We start from the raw sequence: 18,566 nt of genomic DNA, 5'->3' as shown, positions 1-18,566 counted from the left end.
TAAAAGGTCTTATTCGGATGATTGATTTTTGTTGCATTGGCAGAGTGAAGATAGCCCAAGTCCCAAGAGACAGCGCCTCTCTCATTCAGTCTTTGATTATACATCAGCATCACCAGCTCCCTCACCACCAATGCGACCATGGGAGATGACATCAAATAGGCAGCCCCCTTCAGTTCGACCAAGTCAACATCACTTCTCAGGGGAACGATGCAACACACCTGCACGCAACAGAAGAAGGTTAGTTGATTACAATTTATTTCTTAAATTTTCTTCCATTGGTAGATTTGTGTGGTTTTCTGTACACATTTTATAAACACATCAACACGTATGTACTTGTACACTCAAACATGAAAAATGATATAAGTTTAGACTTCTACATTAGATTGTGAGAATTCATTTAGCTTGTGGTCAACAGAAAAAGAAATTGAAAGAGGCTAAAGTGATTTATCTAAAATCAACTCATACCATTGTATATTAATTCAATTACCTTATGGTTGAAGACTTTTTTCAGGCCAGCCTATAATCCTGAATATGGAAAAATGCATTTTATCTTTCACAATAAGAAGAGGGTTAAGGAGAATCCTAGAAATGAGGTACCTTTTCTCCACTCTAATGCTATTTCTTCTGTTTCTTCCAAGGCAATTGGGAGTGTAATTAGCATTTTTATAAAAGTGTGGAGACTCTGTATGAAGAGTGATTGACGTTTAGTTTAACTCTCAGTCCTCTGTCCGCTTTCATGGGACTTGGCCTTTGCCTTTCCTTTCTAGGGGCATACATTTATTCCTGAGCTTCTTCCTCTTTGGTTGTTGTCTAAGGTCATACGTTTCTTCTTCCAGTGAAATAGTGCATCTTTAGGGTGGGACAACTGTTTGCATGTTCCATTTGTTGATAACCTAAGAAATATTGTTAAATCTTTAGTTAGGAAGACTTTGTGGATAGAATGTTTGTATCTCTTCAAAAAAAAAAAAAAGCCTAGGAGTGCAATTGCTAGGTCATAGGAAATGCTCTGGACTAGAAAGGGCATGTTAGAAGTGTCTGTTTCCACATGGTAGTAGAAGTGAGCTATGGGTTCTCAAATTGAAGAAAAGTATCATGCTCTACATTCATGGTAATACAAAGGAGGGATAGGGGGAGCACATATCTAGAAAACCAGCTACCCACTAAGCCTATATTCTACCTGGCGCAATGTGTTACTCTCCTTAGTCCATTCTCCCTTTAATACTTCATTATAGGCTAGCTATAATCTTAGCTACAAGATTTTCTTATAGAAGCAGGCTGTGCAAACTGATGCAATATTCAACAGTAGTCTAGCATAACTTCAGCTACAAAGATGAGCACATAGAAAGGAAATTGCTAAACATTTGAGGAAAACCCAATGAAGAAAAAGAGCACTAAACTCAATAAAACCAAGAACTTGAAGAAACAGAACAAACAAAATAGACTTCGAATAAGTGGAATATGAAAGAGATGCAAAAGCAGATTGATTTTATAAAAATCAGCTAAAATTCTTATTGATAAAATTAAAAACTCAATAATGGGCAGAAAAAGTATCTTCATTTCTGGAATATCAAGTGGAGGAATCTTCCCAGAATGTAGTGTAAAAGGGCAAAATGGAAACTGGGGGAATAAAGGTTTTTATATAGCCCTAGCTGGTGTGGCTCCGTTGGTTGGAGTGTTGTGCCATGCACCAAAGGGTGTCAGGTTCGATTCCTAGTCAGAGCCACATACCTGGGTTTCGGGTTTGATTCCCCAAGTCCGGATGTGTATCAGAGGCAACTACTAATCTCTCCCTCTCCCTCTCCCTTTCTCTACCCCCTACTCCCTACCCCCTTCCCCTCCTTTCTCCTTCCTCCCTCTGTCTAAAATCAATAAGCATATACTTGGGTGAGTATTGAAAAACATAAAAGATAAATTATTAGAAGAATAGGACTAAAATGTATAACTTCCACACAATGAAACAGATAAACAGCATACATAGAAAACTCAGTCCAATAGAAGGCAGGAGGGAACAGCTTTGCACTATTTACAAGTGATAAACCTAAAACAAAATGACGAAGTAAGTTCTATCACCAGTGTAAAGTCAACTGAAAGAAATACTTGTCCATCTTCTCATTTCTAAATTTTTCTCATAGTTCTTTCTAAATGTTCTATCACAAAGACACACGGAGATTTAATGAGAGGCAATACAGAAAAGATAGGAACTAAAATCATAAAGGGACATAACATGTCAGAATGAGGACTTGCATCTTAATTTGTGTTTGGTTTGAGAGTTATACAAATTATTTTAGAGTAGGGAAGTGAGAGTAAGAGCAAGTGATAACAGAATAAAACAATCTAAAAGGGGGCTCTTAAAGTGTATGGGCAGGTTGAGATTTTTATCAGGAGATCAGTGATATGAGCATATAGAATATTCAAGAATATATAGAATATAAAGCTTTCACATCTTAACATCAAATAAAGACTTTAAAATGATGCTATCTCATAATTTAATTGAAAATGTTTTTCATCTTTTTTTGTGATACATAAAACAGTCCTTTAAAATACTTTTGTAGGTAGCACCCATCTAGTTGCTATATGGGATACTTGCTGCTGTATTCATGAATTACTTAATTAAAGCCAATTAGTTCTTCAAATCCTATATAATAAAAGGCTAATATGCAAATTGTCCCCTGGACTGGGAGTTCAACCAGGGGGTGGGGCCAGCCCGCCAACTGCCCACGGCCCCTCCCCCCAGCCGAATCCCACCCATGCATGAATTTGTGCACTGGGCCTCTAGAAAGTAAATAAAATAAAATACTCGTACAGATATAAAGATAAGTTATGTGCAAATACATGAGTTAGTATGCACAGATAAAATTTCTTATGTTCTCTTAGAGACTAGAAACAGTGGCATGATTCCCATGTAGCAGTGAGCACACCTGGTTTCAAAGTATCAGCCACTCTACAATTAAAGATTCCAAGGCTCTTTGGAGACCTGGTTAATTCTAGAACCGGTGTAGGGAAAATATGAGATAAACCGCAGCATATTGTGGTGTCAGATATTAAGGAAGTGCTCAAAAGGGTAAGGACATAGTGAAAGGGCGCAGGAACTGAACTTGAAAGTGCTCCCATTGGGTAAAGTTGAAAAAATTTGAACAACAAAATAAAACAGTAGTGTATATTATAACCAAAATAATAAAATATCCATGAGCCCATGATTATAAATAACAGTAAACAAATATATGGGAAATATGTGACAGCTCTTCCTTAAAGAATTCCAGTTAATACATGTATAAGAAATAAGGGGACTAGAAAATCACTATTAGAATATCATAATGATTGTTGACCATTCATTCATGCATGCTAAAATTATTGACAAACTTTCAGTAGAAGCAGATTAGTAATTATGAAGGAAGAATGCTTTTGTAGAGGGTGTTGGAGCAGACACCAAGTTAGCCAAGAGGCCAGTGATATATAAATATATACCAATGATACATACTGATGTACTGTGCTCCTTACTGTGATATATTGAAAGAGCATGTCACCTCTGGATCCTGTCCAGTAATGCATAACCTCAAGCAGATCATGAGAAAACATCAGACAAACCCAAGTTGAGGGACATTCTAAAGAGGAAATGTCTATGTCTTCAGAGGTTTCAAGGTCATGAAAGATAAAGACTGAGAAAATGTAACAGATTAGAGAAATTAAGTTGGGAAACATGACAACTATATGCAAAAATAAGATCCTGCATTGGATTTCAAAACAGTGATCAGGGGCCATTGGTGGAAAAACTGATAAAATCTCAATACATCTTGTTCATTAATTGATGGTGTGATAATGAGGTTTATTTCTTTTGATAATTTTTCTAAGCTAATGGAAGGTATTAGCATGAAGGAATGCTGGTTGAGGGTTTTGCAAAAACTATATTAAAATTATCTCAGAAACAACATTTTAAAAATGAGTTTAAGGTGGATGGCATCTTAAATTCAATGAAGTACAATATATAGGTTTTCAAGGAAAAATGCAAAAAAAAGAGATATGCTAGTAATAAAAATGGAAGAAGCATTTCATGTAGCAATAACCTGGGGCTGTGGTTGGCAAACTGCGGCTCGAGAGCCACATGCGGCTCTTTGGCCCCTTGAGTGTGGCTCTTCCACAAAATACCACGGCCTGGGCGAGTCTATTTTGAAGAAGTGGCGTTAGAAGAAGTTTAAGTTTAAAAAATTTGGCTCTCAAAAGAAATTTCAATCGTTGTACTGTTGATATTGGGCTCTGTTGACTAATGAGTTTGCTGACCACTGACCTGGGGGATGGTATCAAGAGCACTGTTGAGGAGTTAATGCTACAAAGGAGTGTTCCTTGTTTTCTCTAAGATTGAGCAGTTGGGAGTGAGAGAAAACAAATTTAGAGGTGCAAAGTGGAACAATTGAGAGAAAGGTGACGTGCCATCAATAAAGATTGCTGAGGTGGCTGTGCAGCTATGTCTATGAGGGGGTTGTTGAGCCTCTGTTACCAATACTATTGAGTACATTATAATGAGACCTGCTGCTTTTTCAAATTGCATTGGTACTGAGCCATTGTAAAAAGCAGTTGAGATAAATTGTGGAATTATAGGAAAATAGAAAATTAAAGTCTAGTCAAAATACTTGTTAAATCTGTGTTAAACTATGTAAATGACTAGTGCATGGAGAGTAAAAGTGATTTACTTCAATAATCAGATTCTAACTGAAAATCCTGTGTATTAATGGAATATTTATACTGACACTATCTCTCAGTCATTTCCATTCTCAGCATTTATTCAATTATGTTATATTTGTAGTTGTCAACAAATGTTCTTTAGTTATTTCATGAATTTTCTACTTATTTTAAAAATTGTCATTTTGGGCATATAGGAAATACATCTTTCTGTATATTTTAGACAAAAGTTAGGTAAAAGTTCCCATTAGGCATATGTGAAATGAATACTGACAAAGGTATGTGCAGATTAAATTTTGTTCTATAATGCTTAGAAAATAAAGGGAGAAAAATAATAGGTTAAAACAATATGAAATTGCTGATACTTGGTAATTTTTGTTTATAAACAAGCAATTTCATGCAATTAAAAAAGTGACAGTAGTTAGCTATTGATTTATACTTTCAGAGTTGAATACCAGTTTTATTTTCATTATTTTTAAAATATATACATTGTAATGTATATGTAATAAGCTGATGGTTGCCAGAGGGGGAGTAAATAGAGGGCAAAAAAGGTAAAGGAGAATAAGAAATACAAATTTCCAGTTTTAAAATCAGATCATGGAAATGTAATGTATGGCAACAGGGAATATAGTCAAGAGTATTGTGATAGCTTTGTAACGTTGTCCAATGGTTACTATAAACTTACAGTAATAATTTCTTTAAGTGTTTAAATGTTGAATAACTTGTGCACCTGAAATAAGATAACATTGTATATTAACTATATTTTAATTTAAAAACATATTTTATTTACATTGTAAGTTTTTATAGGTGATGGGGAACTATAGCAATTATTTAATACTCAAGCTTACCTTAGCATAAATTACTGATGGATTTTAAAAAGAGGCAATACAGAATCCTGATATATCACATAATTAAACATTATAATGACCTTTTTTATATTTGCTGTTAACAGTCCTCCTGTCAGACGCCAGAGAGGAAGAAGGGATCGACTGTCTCGACATAATTCCATTAGTCAGGATGAAAATTATCACCATCTCCCTTATGCACAGCAGCAAGCAATAGAGGAACCTCGAGCCTTCCACCCTCCGAATGTATCCCCCCGTCTGTTACACCCTGCTGCTCATCCACCCCAGCAGAATGCAGTAATGGTTGACATACATGATCAGGTATCCTATATAATAAGAGAGGAATATGCTAACTAACTGTTAGGCCCTGAGGCGTAACGACCGACCACATAACGACCGGATCATGGATCTGCAGGAGGGTGGGGCAGCAAACTACAAGCGGGAAAGCTACAGGAAGGGGCAGGACAGCAAGCTATGAGGGGGGAGGGGAAAGGGGGAGCTACAGGAGGGCGGGGCAGCAGATGTAGAGCTATAGGCAGCAGCGACCTACTGGTGCACAGATTCATACACACGGCTACTAGTAATGACAGAATGTCCAAGAAATACAGATGCTAAAAGTTGGTGGCAGTTTATTGAGGTTATTTGTATTTTATTGTAAATTTCTTTTAGTTTTATCTAAAAGGAAACAGTTTTACCTAATAAGAAGCAATCTTAGACAAGTTCATTATCCATAATAATAAAAGTATAAAATGCTAATTAGATTGGACGTCCTTCCAGACAACCTTCCGGATGAAGCTGGGGCTGCAAGGGAAGCCCGGGTCCCGGGCATCTGCCGGTGGCGGGAGGGAAGCCCAGGTCCTGGGTGCCTGCCGGTGGCCAGAAGGAAGCCCAGGTCCTGGGTGTCGGAGGGAAGCCAGTGCCGGCAGCCGGGAAAGGAAGGCCTACTCTTGCATGAACTTTGTGCATCGGGCCTCTAATCTATATATATAAAAGCCAAAGCGACCATTCGACAGGTCGACCAGTAGCTATGATGCACACTGACCACCAGGGGGCAGACGCTCAATGCAGGAGCTGCCCCCTGGTGGTCAGTGTGCTCCCACAGCGGGAGCCCTGCTCAGTGTACCAATGGGCACCAGATGCAGGGCTCATGGCTGGTGAGCCTACCTGCCTCCTGCCATGGTCCGATCCCTGCAGGCTACACCAAGGGACCCCACCAGTTCCCGAATCCGTGCACTGGGCCTCAATTTTTTTATAAGGATTGAAATGTAAATTCTACACAGCTTCCCTTGGAAGAAAGTTGTACTTTTTAAAAAATTAGGATCAAAATGCTTTGAAAAATTGATAAAATTGTGAGCTTGGTTAAGAAACAAAGGACAAATACAAAGAAGAATGGCATAATTAAAAGACATATATCCACACATGGGAAACATTCAAAGAATTTTGTCCAGTTGTAAAATGAAAATAGCACCTATTTCATAAGGGATGTTGGGGGAATTAAGAGTTAATCCATTTTGAGCACTTCAACTAGTAGAAGTATATTGTATTCAAGTATAAGTGCTCAAGTATATTCATTACTAACTGATAATGAAATTTTATATATAACCTGGGGTGGGTGGTGGGAGGAGAGACAAAAAACAACTTAAAGGAAGTTCAAAAATTGACTCAAGAATAATAGGAAAATTGGAATTACCACAGTAGTGTGAAGGCTAATTAGAGATTACCATTAAAAAGGCACAGTGACCAGATGGCTTCACAGCTGTTTTCTCTAACCTTCAAGAAATACTTATTTTAATAATATTTAAATGATTCCAGGCTTTTTTCTTTTTAAGGTAATATTTGTAATGATTTTATGAAGCCAGCATAATTCTAATACTAAAAGCAAGTAAAAGTGGGAATCCCCTCAAAAAATAGAAAGAACCCTCAAATACATAGGACTTTCTCAACAGACATTTAGAAAACACAGTCTACCAATGTATCAAAAGAATAATAACCGCCGAAACCGGTTTGGCTCAGTGGATAGAGCGTCGGCCTGCGGACTGAAAGGTCCCGGGTTCGATTCCGGTCAAGGGCATGTACCTTGGTTGCGGGCACATCCCCAGTAGGGGTTGTGCAAGAGGCAGCTTATCGATGTTCCTCTATCATCGATGTTTCTAACTCTCTATCCCTCTCTCTTCCTCTCTGTAAAAAAAAAATCAATAAAATATATTAAAAAATAAAAAAAATAAAAAGAATAATAACCTATGACCAAATAAGATTTATTCCCAAGTAAGAGAGGATCATTTAATATGAAAGTACATTACATCAACAAAGAAGAGAAGGAAAACCATACATGATTATATCAAAAGATGTTGAAAAGTCAGTTAAATAGTAATAAAAACTGATAGTCGGCTCATTGACTGAAGGGTCACAGGTTCGATTCTGGTCAAGGGCATGTACCTCTTACCTTGTTCCTCAGTTGCAGGCTCAATCCTCGGCCCTCTCTCTCTCTCTCTCTCTCTCTCTCTCTCTCTCTCTCGTCTCCCTACCTCCACTCTCTAAAAATCAGTGGAAAAAAATATCCTCAGGTGAGGATTAAAACAACAACAAAAATTTAATAAAAACTAGAATAAAATAAAATAAGGAAATTACTTAAGTAAAACTTAACAGCAAGTATCCTAATTGGTGAGAGACAAATCGACAACTACAGAGATACTTTACTCTGTCCATTTTTATTTAATGCTATAGTAAAAGTTCTACCAAATGCAGTAAGATAATGTAGTAATTAATGGATATAAAAAATTGAAAGAAATAATTGTATCTTTCTCACTTTTTGATATGGTGCCTAAATACAGACTAAATGTACAGAAAGTAGGAACTTACATTGATCAACTGATGAGTAGATAAAATATGTTGTATCCATACAATGAGTATTATTAAAAAAATAAAGTACTAATTCATGCTATACCATAGGTTAATGTTGAAAACATTCTAAGTAAAAGAAGCCAATCATGGAAGGCCACAGATTGTAGAGTCCATGTCCATTTATATGAAACCAGTGGCACGAAATTCATGCGGGGGGGGGGGGGGGGGTTGCTGAGGGAGAGGGGGCCCCTCAGCCCAGCCTGCACCTTCTAATCTAGGACCCCTTGGGGGATGTCTGACTGCCGGTTTAGGCCCGATCCCACAGGCAGTCGGACATCTCTCTTGCAATCCGGGACCGCTGAATCTTAATCGCTCACCTGCCTGCCTGTCTGATCGCCTCTAACCACTCTACCTGCTGGCCTGATCACCCCCAACTGCCCCCTCCTACTGGCCTGATTGCCCCCAACTGCCCCCCACTGCTGGCCTGTTCACTCCCAACTGCTCCCTCTCGCCAGCCTGCTCTCTCTCAATTGCCCCTCCCCCCCACGCCGGTCTGATCACCTCCAACTGCCCTCCCCTCCTGGCCTGATCACCCCTAAACCGCCTCTGCCTTGGCCCTGCCATGATGGCTTTGTCCGGACGGATGTTCGGGAAGGTCTCCCGGAAGCTCTCCCAGTCTAATTAGCATATTACCCTTTTATTAGTATAGATTAGTAGCTCAGTGCATGAAATTGTGCACGGGTGGGGGGGGAAGTTCCCTCTTCCCGGCCTACACCCTCTCCAATCTGGGACCCCTGGGGACCCCTGTGGGATCAAGCCTAAACCAGCAGTCGGACATCTCTCTCGCAATCCGTGACCGCTGGCTCCTAAGCGCTCACCTGCCTGCCGGCCTATCGCCCCAACTGCTCCTCCCTTCCGGTCTAATCACCCCTAACCACCCTCCCTGCCGGCCTGCTCGCCCCCAACTGATCCTCCTCTCCTGGCTTGATCGCCCCTAACTGCCTCTGCCTTGGCTCCACCACCATGGCTTTGTCCAGAAGGCTGTCCAGAAGGTCTCCTGGTCTAATTAGCATATTACCCTTTTATTAGTATAGATGTCTGGAATAGGCAAATTCATAGAAATGAAAAGCAGGAATAAACAGTGATTGCTTATCATTAGTAGAAAAGTACAATAAATAATTTCTTCATACAATGGAATATAATATTACAAGAAATTAATCAGAATTCTGCCAGGAATGTGAGCAATATCTGCAAGAAATTGAGCAAGAGAAGCAAAACTGAGGCAGTGTTATGTCCCATGTTGTAAAGCATGACAATTAAATATAGATATGTTGGACTATATATGAACACAAAGAAAAATATGAAGAAGTATATACTGGACTTAGGTTGTATGTACTAAAGTGAAGGGAATGAGAAGGTGGTTAAGGATGAAATCAAAGAAAAGGAAAAGACCACATTTCAGAAAAGATGAGATCTCATTTAAGACAAATTATGTGTTGGGTGTATATATTGAGAAGTGAAATAATTATATATGTAAATATTAGAACAACCTAAGATGTCAAAAATCTAAACAAACCAATAGCTGTGGCAGGAATCTATATGTATAAAAGGCTAATATGCTAAGTGTCTGACTGTTTGACTGGTAGCTATGATGCGCACTGACCATCAGGGGGCTGACACTCAACGCATAGGTATGGAAACATGGAAAAGACTGATGAATCTAAAAAAGAATAAAAAGAAGAAAAGAAAAGAAAAAAGACTGATGAATCTCACGGGGGAAGGGTATCGGGGCCTGCAGGATCAGGCTGAATCCATGCACCAAGCCTCCGACATCTCCCGAGGAGCCCCGGATTGCGAGCGGGTGCAGGCAAGGCTGAGGGACCCCACTAGTGCATGAATTCATGCACCAGGCCTCTAGTTAAAGAAATAATAAAACACCTGTCTTTAGAAATTACATCTGAATTGTCTAATTTCTAAAGAGCCAGCCAATAATTTATTACGTTCCAATTTAAAATATTCCAGATCATAGTAAAAGAAGGCTTCCAAGTATATTTAATGAAGCTTGCATAACCTTAGTAATGAAACCTCGTAGACAATACAACAAAATTATCAACTAGTTTCCCTTTTGAATACAGATGCAGATGTTTTAAATAATAAATTGTAGCTAGTGATCCAAAAGAATCTATTAGAATTATTGAAAGAATTAATGTTAGTGTTTATTCTGGAAATGCAGGATAAGTTCAACATTAGGAAGTCTTTCAAGGTGATTAATTCCAATATAACAAAAAAATATTTTGTTAATAAATGCAAAAAATATAAAATGTAGCCATCATCCTATATAATAAAAGCCTAATATGCTAAGTGTCCAGTCATCCATTCAACCAATCAAAGCATAATATGCTAATGATATGCTAAGGCTGGCTATGACGTGTACTGATGACCAGGGGGCAAACAGTTGACCGGTCAATTAGTTGTTATTACGTGCACTGACCATCAGGGGGCAGATGCTTCAACCAGTAGGTTAGCTTGCTGCTAGGGTCCAGCTGATTGGGACTGAGTGAGACAGGCTGGATATACCGTGGAGCCCTCCCATGGTCTTTGGCCCCCCCAACCCCAGCTGGCCAACCTCCTGCTTCTCTCCCTGGCCCTGATCGTGCACCAGTGGGGTCCCTCAGCCTGGCCTGCACCCTCTCACAATCCGGGACCCCTCGGGGGATGTCAGAAAGCCTGTTTTGACCCGATCCCACCCACAGGCCAGGCCAAGGGACCCCACTGGTGCATGAATTCGTGCACCAGACCTCTATTAGAAAATATTACAATAATTAATAAATAATAAAAGAATAAACTTTCGCTTACAACTATAAACTTACTTTTTGTAGGAAACTACAAAAACTACACTTAAACTGCATTCAGATTAAATAGAAGATAGTGATAGAAAAAAAAATTTTTTTTTTTTAAATTGGAACATTTTTTTCTTTATTGTTGAAAGTATTATAGATGTCCCTGTTTGTTTCCCATTGACACCCTGCACCAGGCCTTCACCACTCTATTGTCTGTGTCCATATCTATAATAATAAAAGTGTAATATGCTAATTAGACCAGACAGCCCGGTGACCTTCCGGACAAAGCCTCGGCTGCCAGGGCCGAGCCCCTTGCATGAATTTCGTGCATTGGGCCTCTGGTATGCATATAAGTTCCCTTGTTTTCATTAAAGCATTTAGCAAAAGATAAAACATAGACTGGTGGGGATTTTTTTTTTTTACACATGACAAGCAATAGGTACTTATTTCATTTTTTTAAATTAAATTTTATTTTTTATTGAATTTATTGAGGTGACATTGATTCGCAAAATCATACAGGTTTCACATGTACAACTCAATAAAACATCACCTGCGCACTGCATTGTATGCCTACCACCCAGGGCAATACGTTATCCTTTTACCCAGTAATACCTCTGAAACAAATAAGAGCTAATAATATGTAAGGATATATATACCGTATTCAATGACATTTTTTACAACTAGAGGCCCAGTCGTGCACTGGTAGGGTCCCTAGCAGCTGCCGGCTGCCGGCCAGGTACTCCCTCCCGGCTGCCTGCCACCACCGCTGGCTGGGGCCTGCCTCCCTTCCCCCGGGAGGCCCGCCCCCAGGTTGAACTCCCAGAAGAACTCTGGTCGAGGGGACAATTTGCATACTACGCTTTTATTATATAGGGTAGGATTATATTGGTATTGACAAAAGAGTGAAAAGTAGAATGACCATCAGTATAGGAATGATAGGATTGTGTTAAGTGAGTTTACTTGAAATATCTGGCTAGTATCAAAAAGAGTGATTGCATTTAACTCTGAAGAGATATTTAGAATATTAATTGAAAAATAAGTTGCAGGGTAATACCTCATTTCTATTAAAAGAACCAACATGACAACAGTTTGTGGGTAATCATGCTTGTATATGTTTGTATGCTTATGGAGAAAGATGCAGAGTATATATTATTAACATTGTCATAAGGCAGGTAGTATGAGAATAAGACTGACCAAAAGAGAAGGAAATTATTTAACTTTTTAAAAATACTATTCTTCATTGTTTCACTAGTTGCAATTAAACAAAAAATTTTTTCCTGTTGGATGTGGCCAGGTATTAGAAGATGGAAGCAGTCATTTCCCCAAATTTTCTCTTTAGAAAAGTATTTAGTCTAGAAGAGTTAATATAGCATTTCATTTTTTTTCCTGGACTTTTCATGATAGCTTTTTGGGAGAAGAGTTTAGTCCCAGTTCTATGGGCATCATAAACTGCTTTTGAAACAGCTTTTCTATCCAGTGACAAATAATAGTTTAGTTGAAACTGTTGGAGAAGTACATTATGAAAATCTGTGCCCCTGAGGAGAATCAATCAATGACCAGGTTTTGATTTTTAATAGTTGATGTTTTATTCAAACAGTTAAAATTCTAACATTTTGCTGTTTTTCCTAATAGCTCCATCAGGGCACCGTCCCTGTTTCTTATACAGTAACAACAGTGGCACCACATGGGATTCCGCTCTGCACAGGCCAGCACATCCCTGCATGCAGTACACAACAGGTCCCAGGATGCTCTGTGGTTTTCAGTGGACAGCACCTCCCTGTCTGTAGTGTGCCTCCTCCAGTAAGTCTGTGCACTCCCTCTTTAGAATGGCTAAGTGTGTAATATAAGAAAACAAAATCTAAGAGACTTCCTTCTGTAGCTTTTCACGCCCAACTAGAAAAGCATTAGCTATCTTAATAGCTTTGTTATAGTAACAGTTTAATAAGTTAGCTTTAAAATTTGGTATGTTTTTACATTAATTAAATTATACATATTTGGATATCCCGAAGGTCAAAGCATGTTCCTTCATATATCAGCACAGTTTATAATTAAATCTTAATATAGGTTGGCCTTGGATTAACATAGGATATCAGACTAGTTAGTAATAAAGTCTAGTTAGTGATCAGCAGTAATAGTCTCAGCACTTACTGGGTTTTGACAGGTACTTTGAATGGTTGGTCTTTTTATTCCTCACTATAAGAAGCCTGTGATAAAAATGGTATCCCCTATTTTCTATTTTTTGGGGGTTTTTTTTGTTGTTGTTTTTTTAATTTTAAATCTTTATTGTTCAGATTATTACAATTGTTTCTCCTTTCTCCCTCCCCCCGCCATATCTCCCACCACCCGGTTCCCACGCCCCCTCTGCCCTTACCTCCCCCCCGCTGTCCTTATCCATAGGTGTATGATTTTTGTCCAGTCTCTTCCCGTACCCCCCACACAGACACCCCTTTCCCCCTGAGAATTATCAATCCACTCCCATTCTATTATGTTCACCAGTTTATTCTGTTCCTCAGATTTTTAATTCATTTGACTTTTAGATTCACTTGTTGATAGATATGTATTTGTTGTTCATAATTTTTATCTTTACTTTTTTCTTCTTTTTCCTCTTTTTAAAGAATACCTTTCAGCATTTCATATAATACTGGTTTGGCAGTGATGAACTCCTTTAGATTTTTCTTATCTGTGAAGCTCTTTATCTGACCTTCAATTCTGAATGATAACTTTGCTGGGTAGACTGGTCTTGCTTGTAGGTTCTTGCTATTCATCACTTTGAATATTTCTTGCCACTCCCGTCTGGCCTGCATAGTTTCTGTTGAAAAATCAGCTGACAATCATATGGGTGCTCCCTTGTAGGTAATTAACTGTTTTTCTCTTGCTGCTTGTAAGATTCTCTCTTTGTCTTTTGCCCTTGGCATTTTAATTATGATGTGTCTTGGTGTGGTCCTCTTTGGATTCCTCTTGTTTGGGGTTCTGTGTGCTTCCTGGACTTGTAAGTCTATTTCTTTCATCAGGTGGGGGAAGTTTTCGTTCATTATTTCTTCAAATAGGTTTTCAGCGTCTTGCTCTCTCTCTTCTTCTGGCACCCCTATAATTCTGATGTTGGTACGCTTAAAGTTGTCCCAGAGGCTTCTTACACTTTCTTCAACTTTCTGAATTCTCTTCTCTTCTTCTCTGGAGAAGTGTCCTTTGCCTCTTTGTATTCCAAATCTTTGAGTTGATTCTTGCGTTCCTGTAGTCTGCTGTTGGGTCTCTGTATAATATTTTTTATTTCAGTCAGTGTATGTTTAATTTCTAGTTGGTCCTTTTTCATATCCTTGAGGGTCTTATTAAATTTATCGGCCTTTTCCATGAAATTCTTGAAAAACCTTATAACCGTGGTTTTGAACTCTATGTCCATTCGTTTGTTCTCCTCCATTTCTTTTGTTTGGGATCTGTTTCCTTAACTCCTCATTTTTACTGCTTCCCTGAGTTGGTTGGGTAGCTTTGTGTACTAGGTGTCCTATTGGTTCAACGGGTCAGCCTCCCAGTTACCTGAGGTGGACACTCTTGGTGTACCCCTTTGTGGACTGTGTGTACAGCCTTGTTGTAGTTAAGTCTTGATTGTTGTTGGTGTCACTGGGAGGAATTGACCTCCAGGCCAATTGGCTGTGAGGACCCGCTGTGTCTATAACGGAAGAATTGCTATGCTGGAGACACGTTTATGGGGCAGGACTTGTTCCAGTAGGGCTTTGGTACTCACTTGAGTCTGCCTCTTGAATGTGTCCCTTATGAGAGTGGTTGAAATCTGGTGTCGTCTCACACCGACCACTAGATACACTAGTGTCTGGATCTACAATGGGGTGCGGGTCAGCTACTGTCTGAGGCCCCTCAGCAGGAGCTACAGCAAGAACTACAGTTTTCTCCTCTTTGCTTGGGCAGTTTTGGAGCAGTCTGACTGGAGCTGCAGTTAATTTGGTTAAGCTAACAAGCCATTTATATGCAAAAGCCGCTGTGTGGAGCCTGGGCGGGTTTGTAGAATGTGGGGGGCGGGGTCTCAGGGCGTCACTAGGCTAGGGCATTGCAAACTGGCGATGGCTGCCATCAGCCGTCTCTGCCTTTCCGCGTTTCCAAGTCCCCGTGTCCCGCACTCCAGCGCAGGAAACAATGATTGCTGGGTGCACCTCTGCAAAAAAGTCACTCTCACTTTCCGACCCGATGGCCGAGAGTCCAGCTTCTCCCTGTAGGCGTCTGGGTCCCCCGTGTGTCCCCAGAAACTGGATTTCAGAGTGATCAGGAGCTTGTCTCCCTTCGGGTTGAAGAAAAGCCGCGCGCCCAGTTGCCCACCACCAGCCCGATTCGCGCACCTCCGTACCTCAGCTTTTCAGCATTTGTGCTCCTTTCTCTTCTTAATTGTAAATCTTCCACTCAGCCAGCTTTCCCGTGGTTCTGGGTGGTAGACGTTTTGTCTTTTAGCTGTATTTTTGAAATTGTTGTGCGAGGCGGCAGTTTAGTTGTTTAACTTTGCTGCCATCTTTTGATTCAGTATCCCCTATTTTCTAGATGATTAAATGAAAATGACTTGCTTAATAGAGACAGTTAGTATGAGAGAACAGAGATTTCCACCCACTTCTTTATGCCTCTTAAACTTAAACTTTATCTTTTAATCTACCAACCCCCATCCCCACCCCCACCCCCAGTCCAGCCTCCTTATTTTACAAATGAGATTGCTGAAATCCAAGGGATTTAAATGACCCATAGGGTCAATTATGTTTTCAAAGTAAAGTACTTCACTAAATCTATTAATATAACCCTAAACCTTTGTTTGAATGTGAGATTAAAAGGAACACCTATATACAAATACCAAACCACTTTAACATTAATTTACCCAAGCTTGTTTCTCAACCATGGAACCAGTGTGCTAAGTCAGCAGACTTAAAATATTGAGAGACCTTAAATCACTTAGTTGTGAATTGGGCTCCTGTAAATAAAAAAAATCTCAGAAATGAAAAATTTCCAAAGAGAGCTTCTTGGAAAGCAGTATCTGCTGCATCTTAAAGAAGAGAGAGATACTTCTGCTCTTCTCCCATTTCATACTTGTTAATAAGACTAAAGTAAAAGTTCGGTGTTTTGACTGATTTGTAAGAACTGTATAAAATACATAATAATTACCAGTTACCAGTATTTTACTAATAGAGATAAACATACACTATTATTTCATTGTTAATATAGGTTATTAAAACATTTTGGGCGACATGGCAATAACCTTTCTATCTCACTGTATAGAGTTGTGTGTTTTTTTAATTATGTATTTTGATACCTTCAACAAAAAAATAACAATTTCTTTTACAGATGCTGCAAGCCTGTTCAGTTCAGCACTTACCAGTACCATATGCTGCATTCCCACCCCTTATTTCTAGTGATCCATTTCTTTTACATCCTCCTCACCTTTCTCCTCATCATCATCCTCATTTGCCACCACCAGGCCAGTTTGTCCCTTTCCAAACACAGCAGTCACGATCGGTAGGTATTTCTACTTTTATGTCTTTAATATTCACAGAATGTTTAGACCTAAAAGGTAGATTAATTTAGTAGATGTAAATTGTAACCATTTAAAAATTATAACTTGGGCATTCTTCTGGTTCTTTTTTTCTTTTCTTTATTGATTAAGGTATTACATATGTGTCCTTAAGCCCCTCCTGCCCCCCGCCCCCATTCATGCCCTCACCCCCCCCCCCCCCCCCGATGTCTGTATCCATTGGTTATGCTTATATGCATACATGCAAGTCCTTTGGTTGATCTCTCCCCCTTACCATTCTTCTGGTTCTTAAATGAATTAAGGACTTCAAAGATATACAAATTCATATAGATAAATGAACCGAGAATTACCTTGGTTTCTTAAATTTTTCTAGGTATTTTATGTCACTTGTCTGATTTAAATTTGTTCCTTCCAATCTATAATCTTGCATGAAGTAAAAGTCAGTTTTCTTGGTTTTTTTTCTTTTATGTATTTCTAAAATGGAAAGTGAAAATATTATAAAGTGGTTTATACTTGTTAGGATAATATTTACTTATGCAAGTAAAGTAACCCTCTGAGCCTCAATTGGTTTTATTGGAAGCTTGTTTCTCTATTGTGTTCTCACAAAAAGGTGGATGAGATAGTCTGTTAACACAATTATACCCTGGGACTGGAATATAGCTGAGAGGCATGTTATTTTAGGGTCTGAAGGAGGTAAGTACTGTATAAGTGGAAGGAAGGGCACAGGAAGAAGGCCCACTTGTGTTTTGGACAGGCCAAGTTGAACATCTGAATCATCATGCATTAAGAAAATAGAGGAAAGAGAACATATGGAACTGATTAGAGTGGAAGATTTTAGCCTTGTGAAAGGAACTGCAGTATTATTCCTAATGGCCAACAAATAGAAACAGTGCAAATGTCTATCAAGTGATAATGAATAAGCAAATATGGTATATCTATACAGTGGATTAATTCAACCAAAAAAAAGGAGTGCGGTATGATACACAAACTATAAGATGGATAAACCTTGAAAACATTATGCTAAATGAAAGAAGCCAGATACCAGGGCCACAATATTACGTGATTCTGTATATATGAAATGTCCAGAATAGGAAGACCTATAGAAATGAAGGAAGATTAATGGTTGTCCAGAACCTTGGGGAGGATTGAAGAGAAATGGGTAGTAGACCTGACTACTAATGGGCATGGGTTGTTTTGGGGGGTTTTTTGGTGGGGGGGAAGGGGGAGGAATGTTCTGGAATTAGTTTGTGGTGAATATACAAAAATGACTTGTACTCCCCCTTACTTATGGTAAATTTTTAGTATGTGAATTATATCTCAGCTCTTTTTTTTAATCCAACATGCTATTGCTTTACATATACTATGTGTTCTATGTGTTACTTGTACATTGTCTCAGTGTTTACAACACACTTTTGAAATAGGCTACGGATGTGTCAGTTCTATAGGTGACAATATTGAAGTTCCGATTAAGTAATTTATACACTGAGTGACCAGACTATTATGATATCTGAACGCATAATAATCTGGCCACTCAGTGTATATCCTATATAATAAAAGGCTAATATGCAAATTGTCCCTTCGACCAGCAGGCAGGCCAGCCAACTGCCCATGTCCCCTTCCCCTGGCCAGACCCCACCCATGTACGAATTCATGCATCGGGCCTCTTATGTATATATGTGTGTGTGTGTGTGTGTGTGTGTGTGTGTGTGTGTGTGTGTATACACGCACGCACACACACTGAGTGGCCAGATTATTATGCATTCAGAGATCATAATAATCTGGCCACTCAGTGTACAAGTCACATTGATTAGTGACAATGCCAAGAATCTAATGCCAAAGCCCATAAGCTTT

The 18,566-nt window shown here is 39.1% G+C and overlaps 1 protein-coding gene across 7 annotated transcripts in view; it reads left to right on the top strand.

The window, feature by feature from the left end:
- RNF38 (ring finger protein 38) overlaps positions 1-18,566 on the top strand; it is a 66,568-nt gene that overhangs the window by 33,001 nt on the left and 15,001 nt on the right. For all 7 annotated transcript variants that reach the window (XM_008141905.3, XM_054726835.1, XM_028146062.2 and 4 more), the window contains 4 exons: positions 44-237; positions 5,627-5,840; positions 12,833-13,000; positions 16,529-16,699. In XM_008141905.3, the coding sequence (XP_008140127.3) occupies positions 131-237; positions 5,627-5,840; positions 12,833-13,000; positions 16,529-16,699 (660 nt within the window). In that variant the 5' untranslated portion in view covers positions 44-130. The remainder of the gene's footprint in view (positions 1-43; positions 238-5,626; positions 5,841-12,832; positions 13,001-16,528; positions 16,700-18,566) is intronic.

The sequence above is a fragment of the Eptesicus fuscus genome, chromosome 15 (genome assembly GCF_027574615.1).
Source record: "Eptesicus fuscus isolate TK198812 chromosome 15, DD_ASM_mEF_20220401, whole genome shotgun sequence".
NCBI lineage: Eukaryota > Metazoa > Chordata > Mammalia > Chiroptera > Vespertilionidae > Eptesicus > Eptesicus fuscus.
Note: the sequence above shows the minus strand (reverse complement) of the source record. Positions and strands in the feature narration are given on the sequence as shown.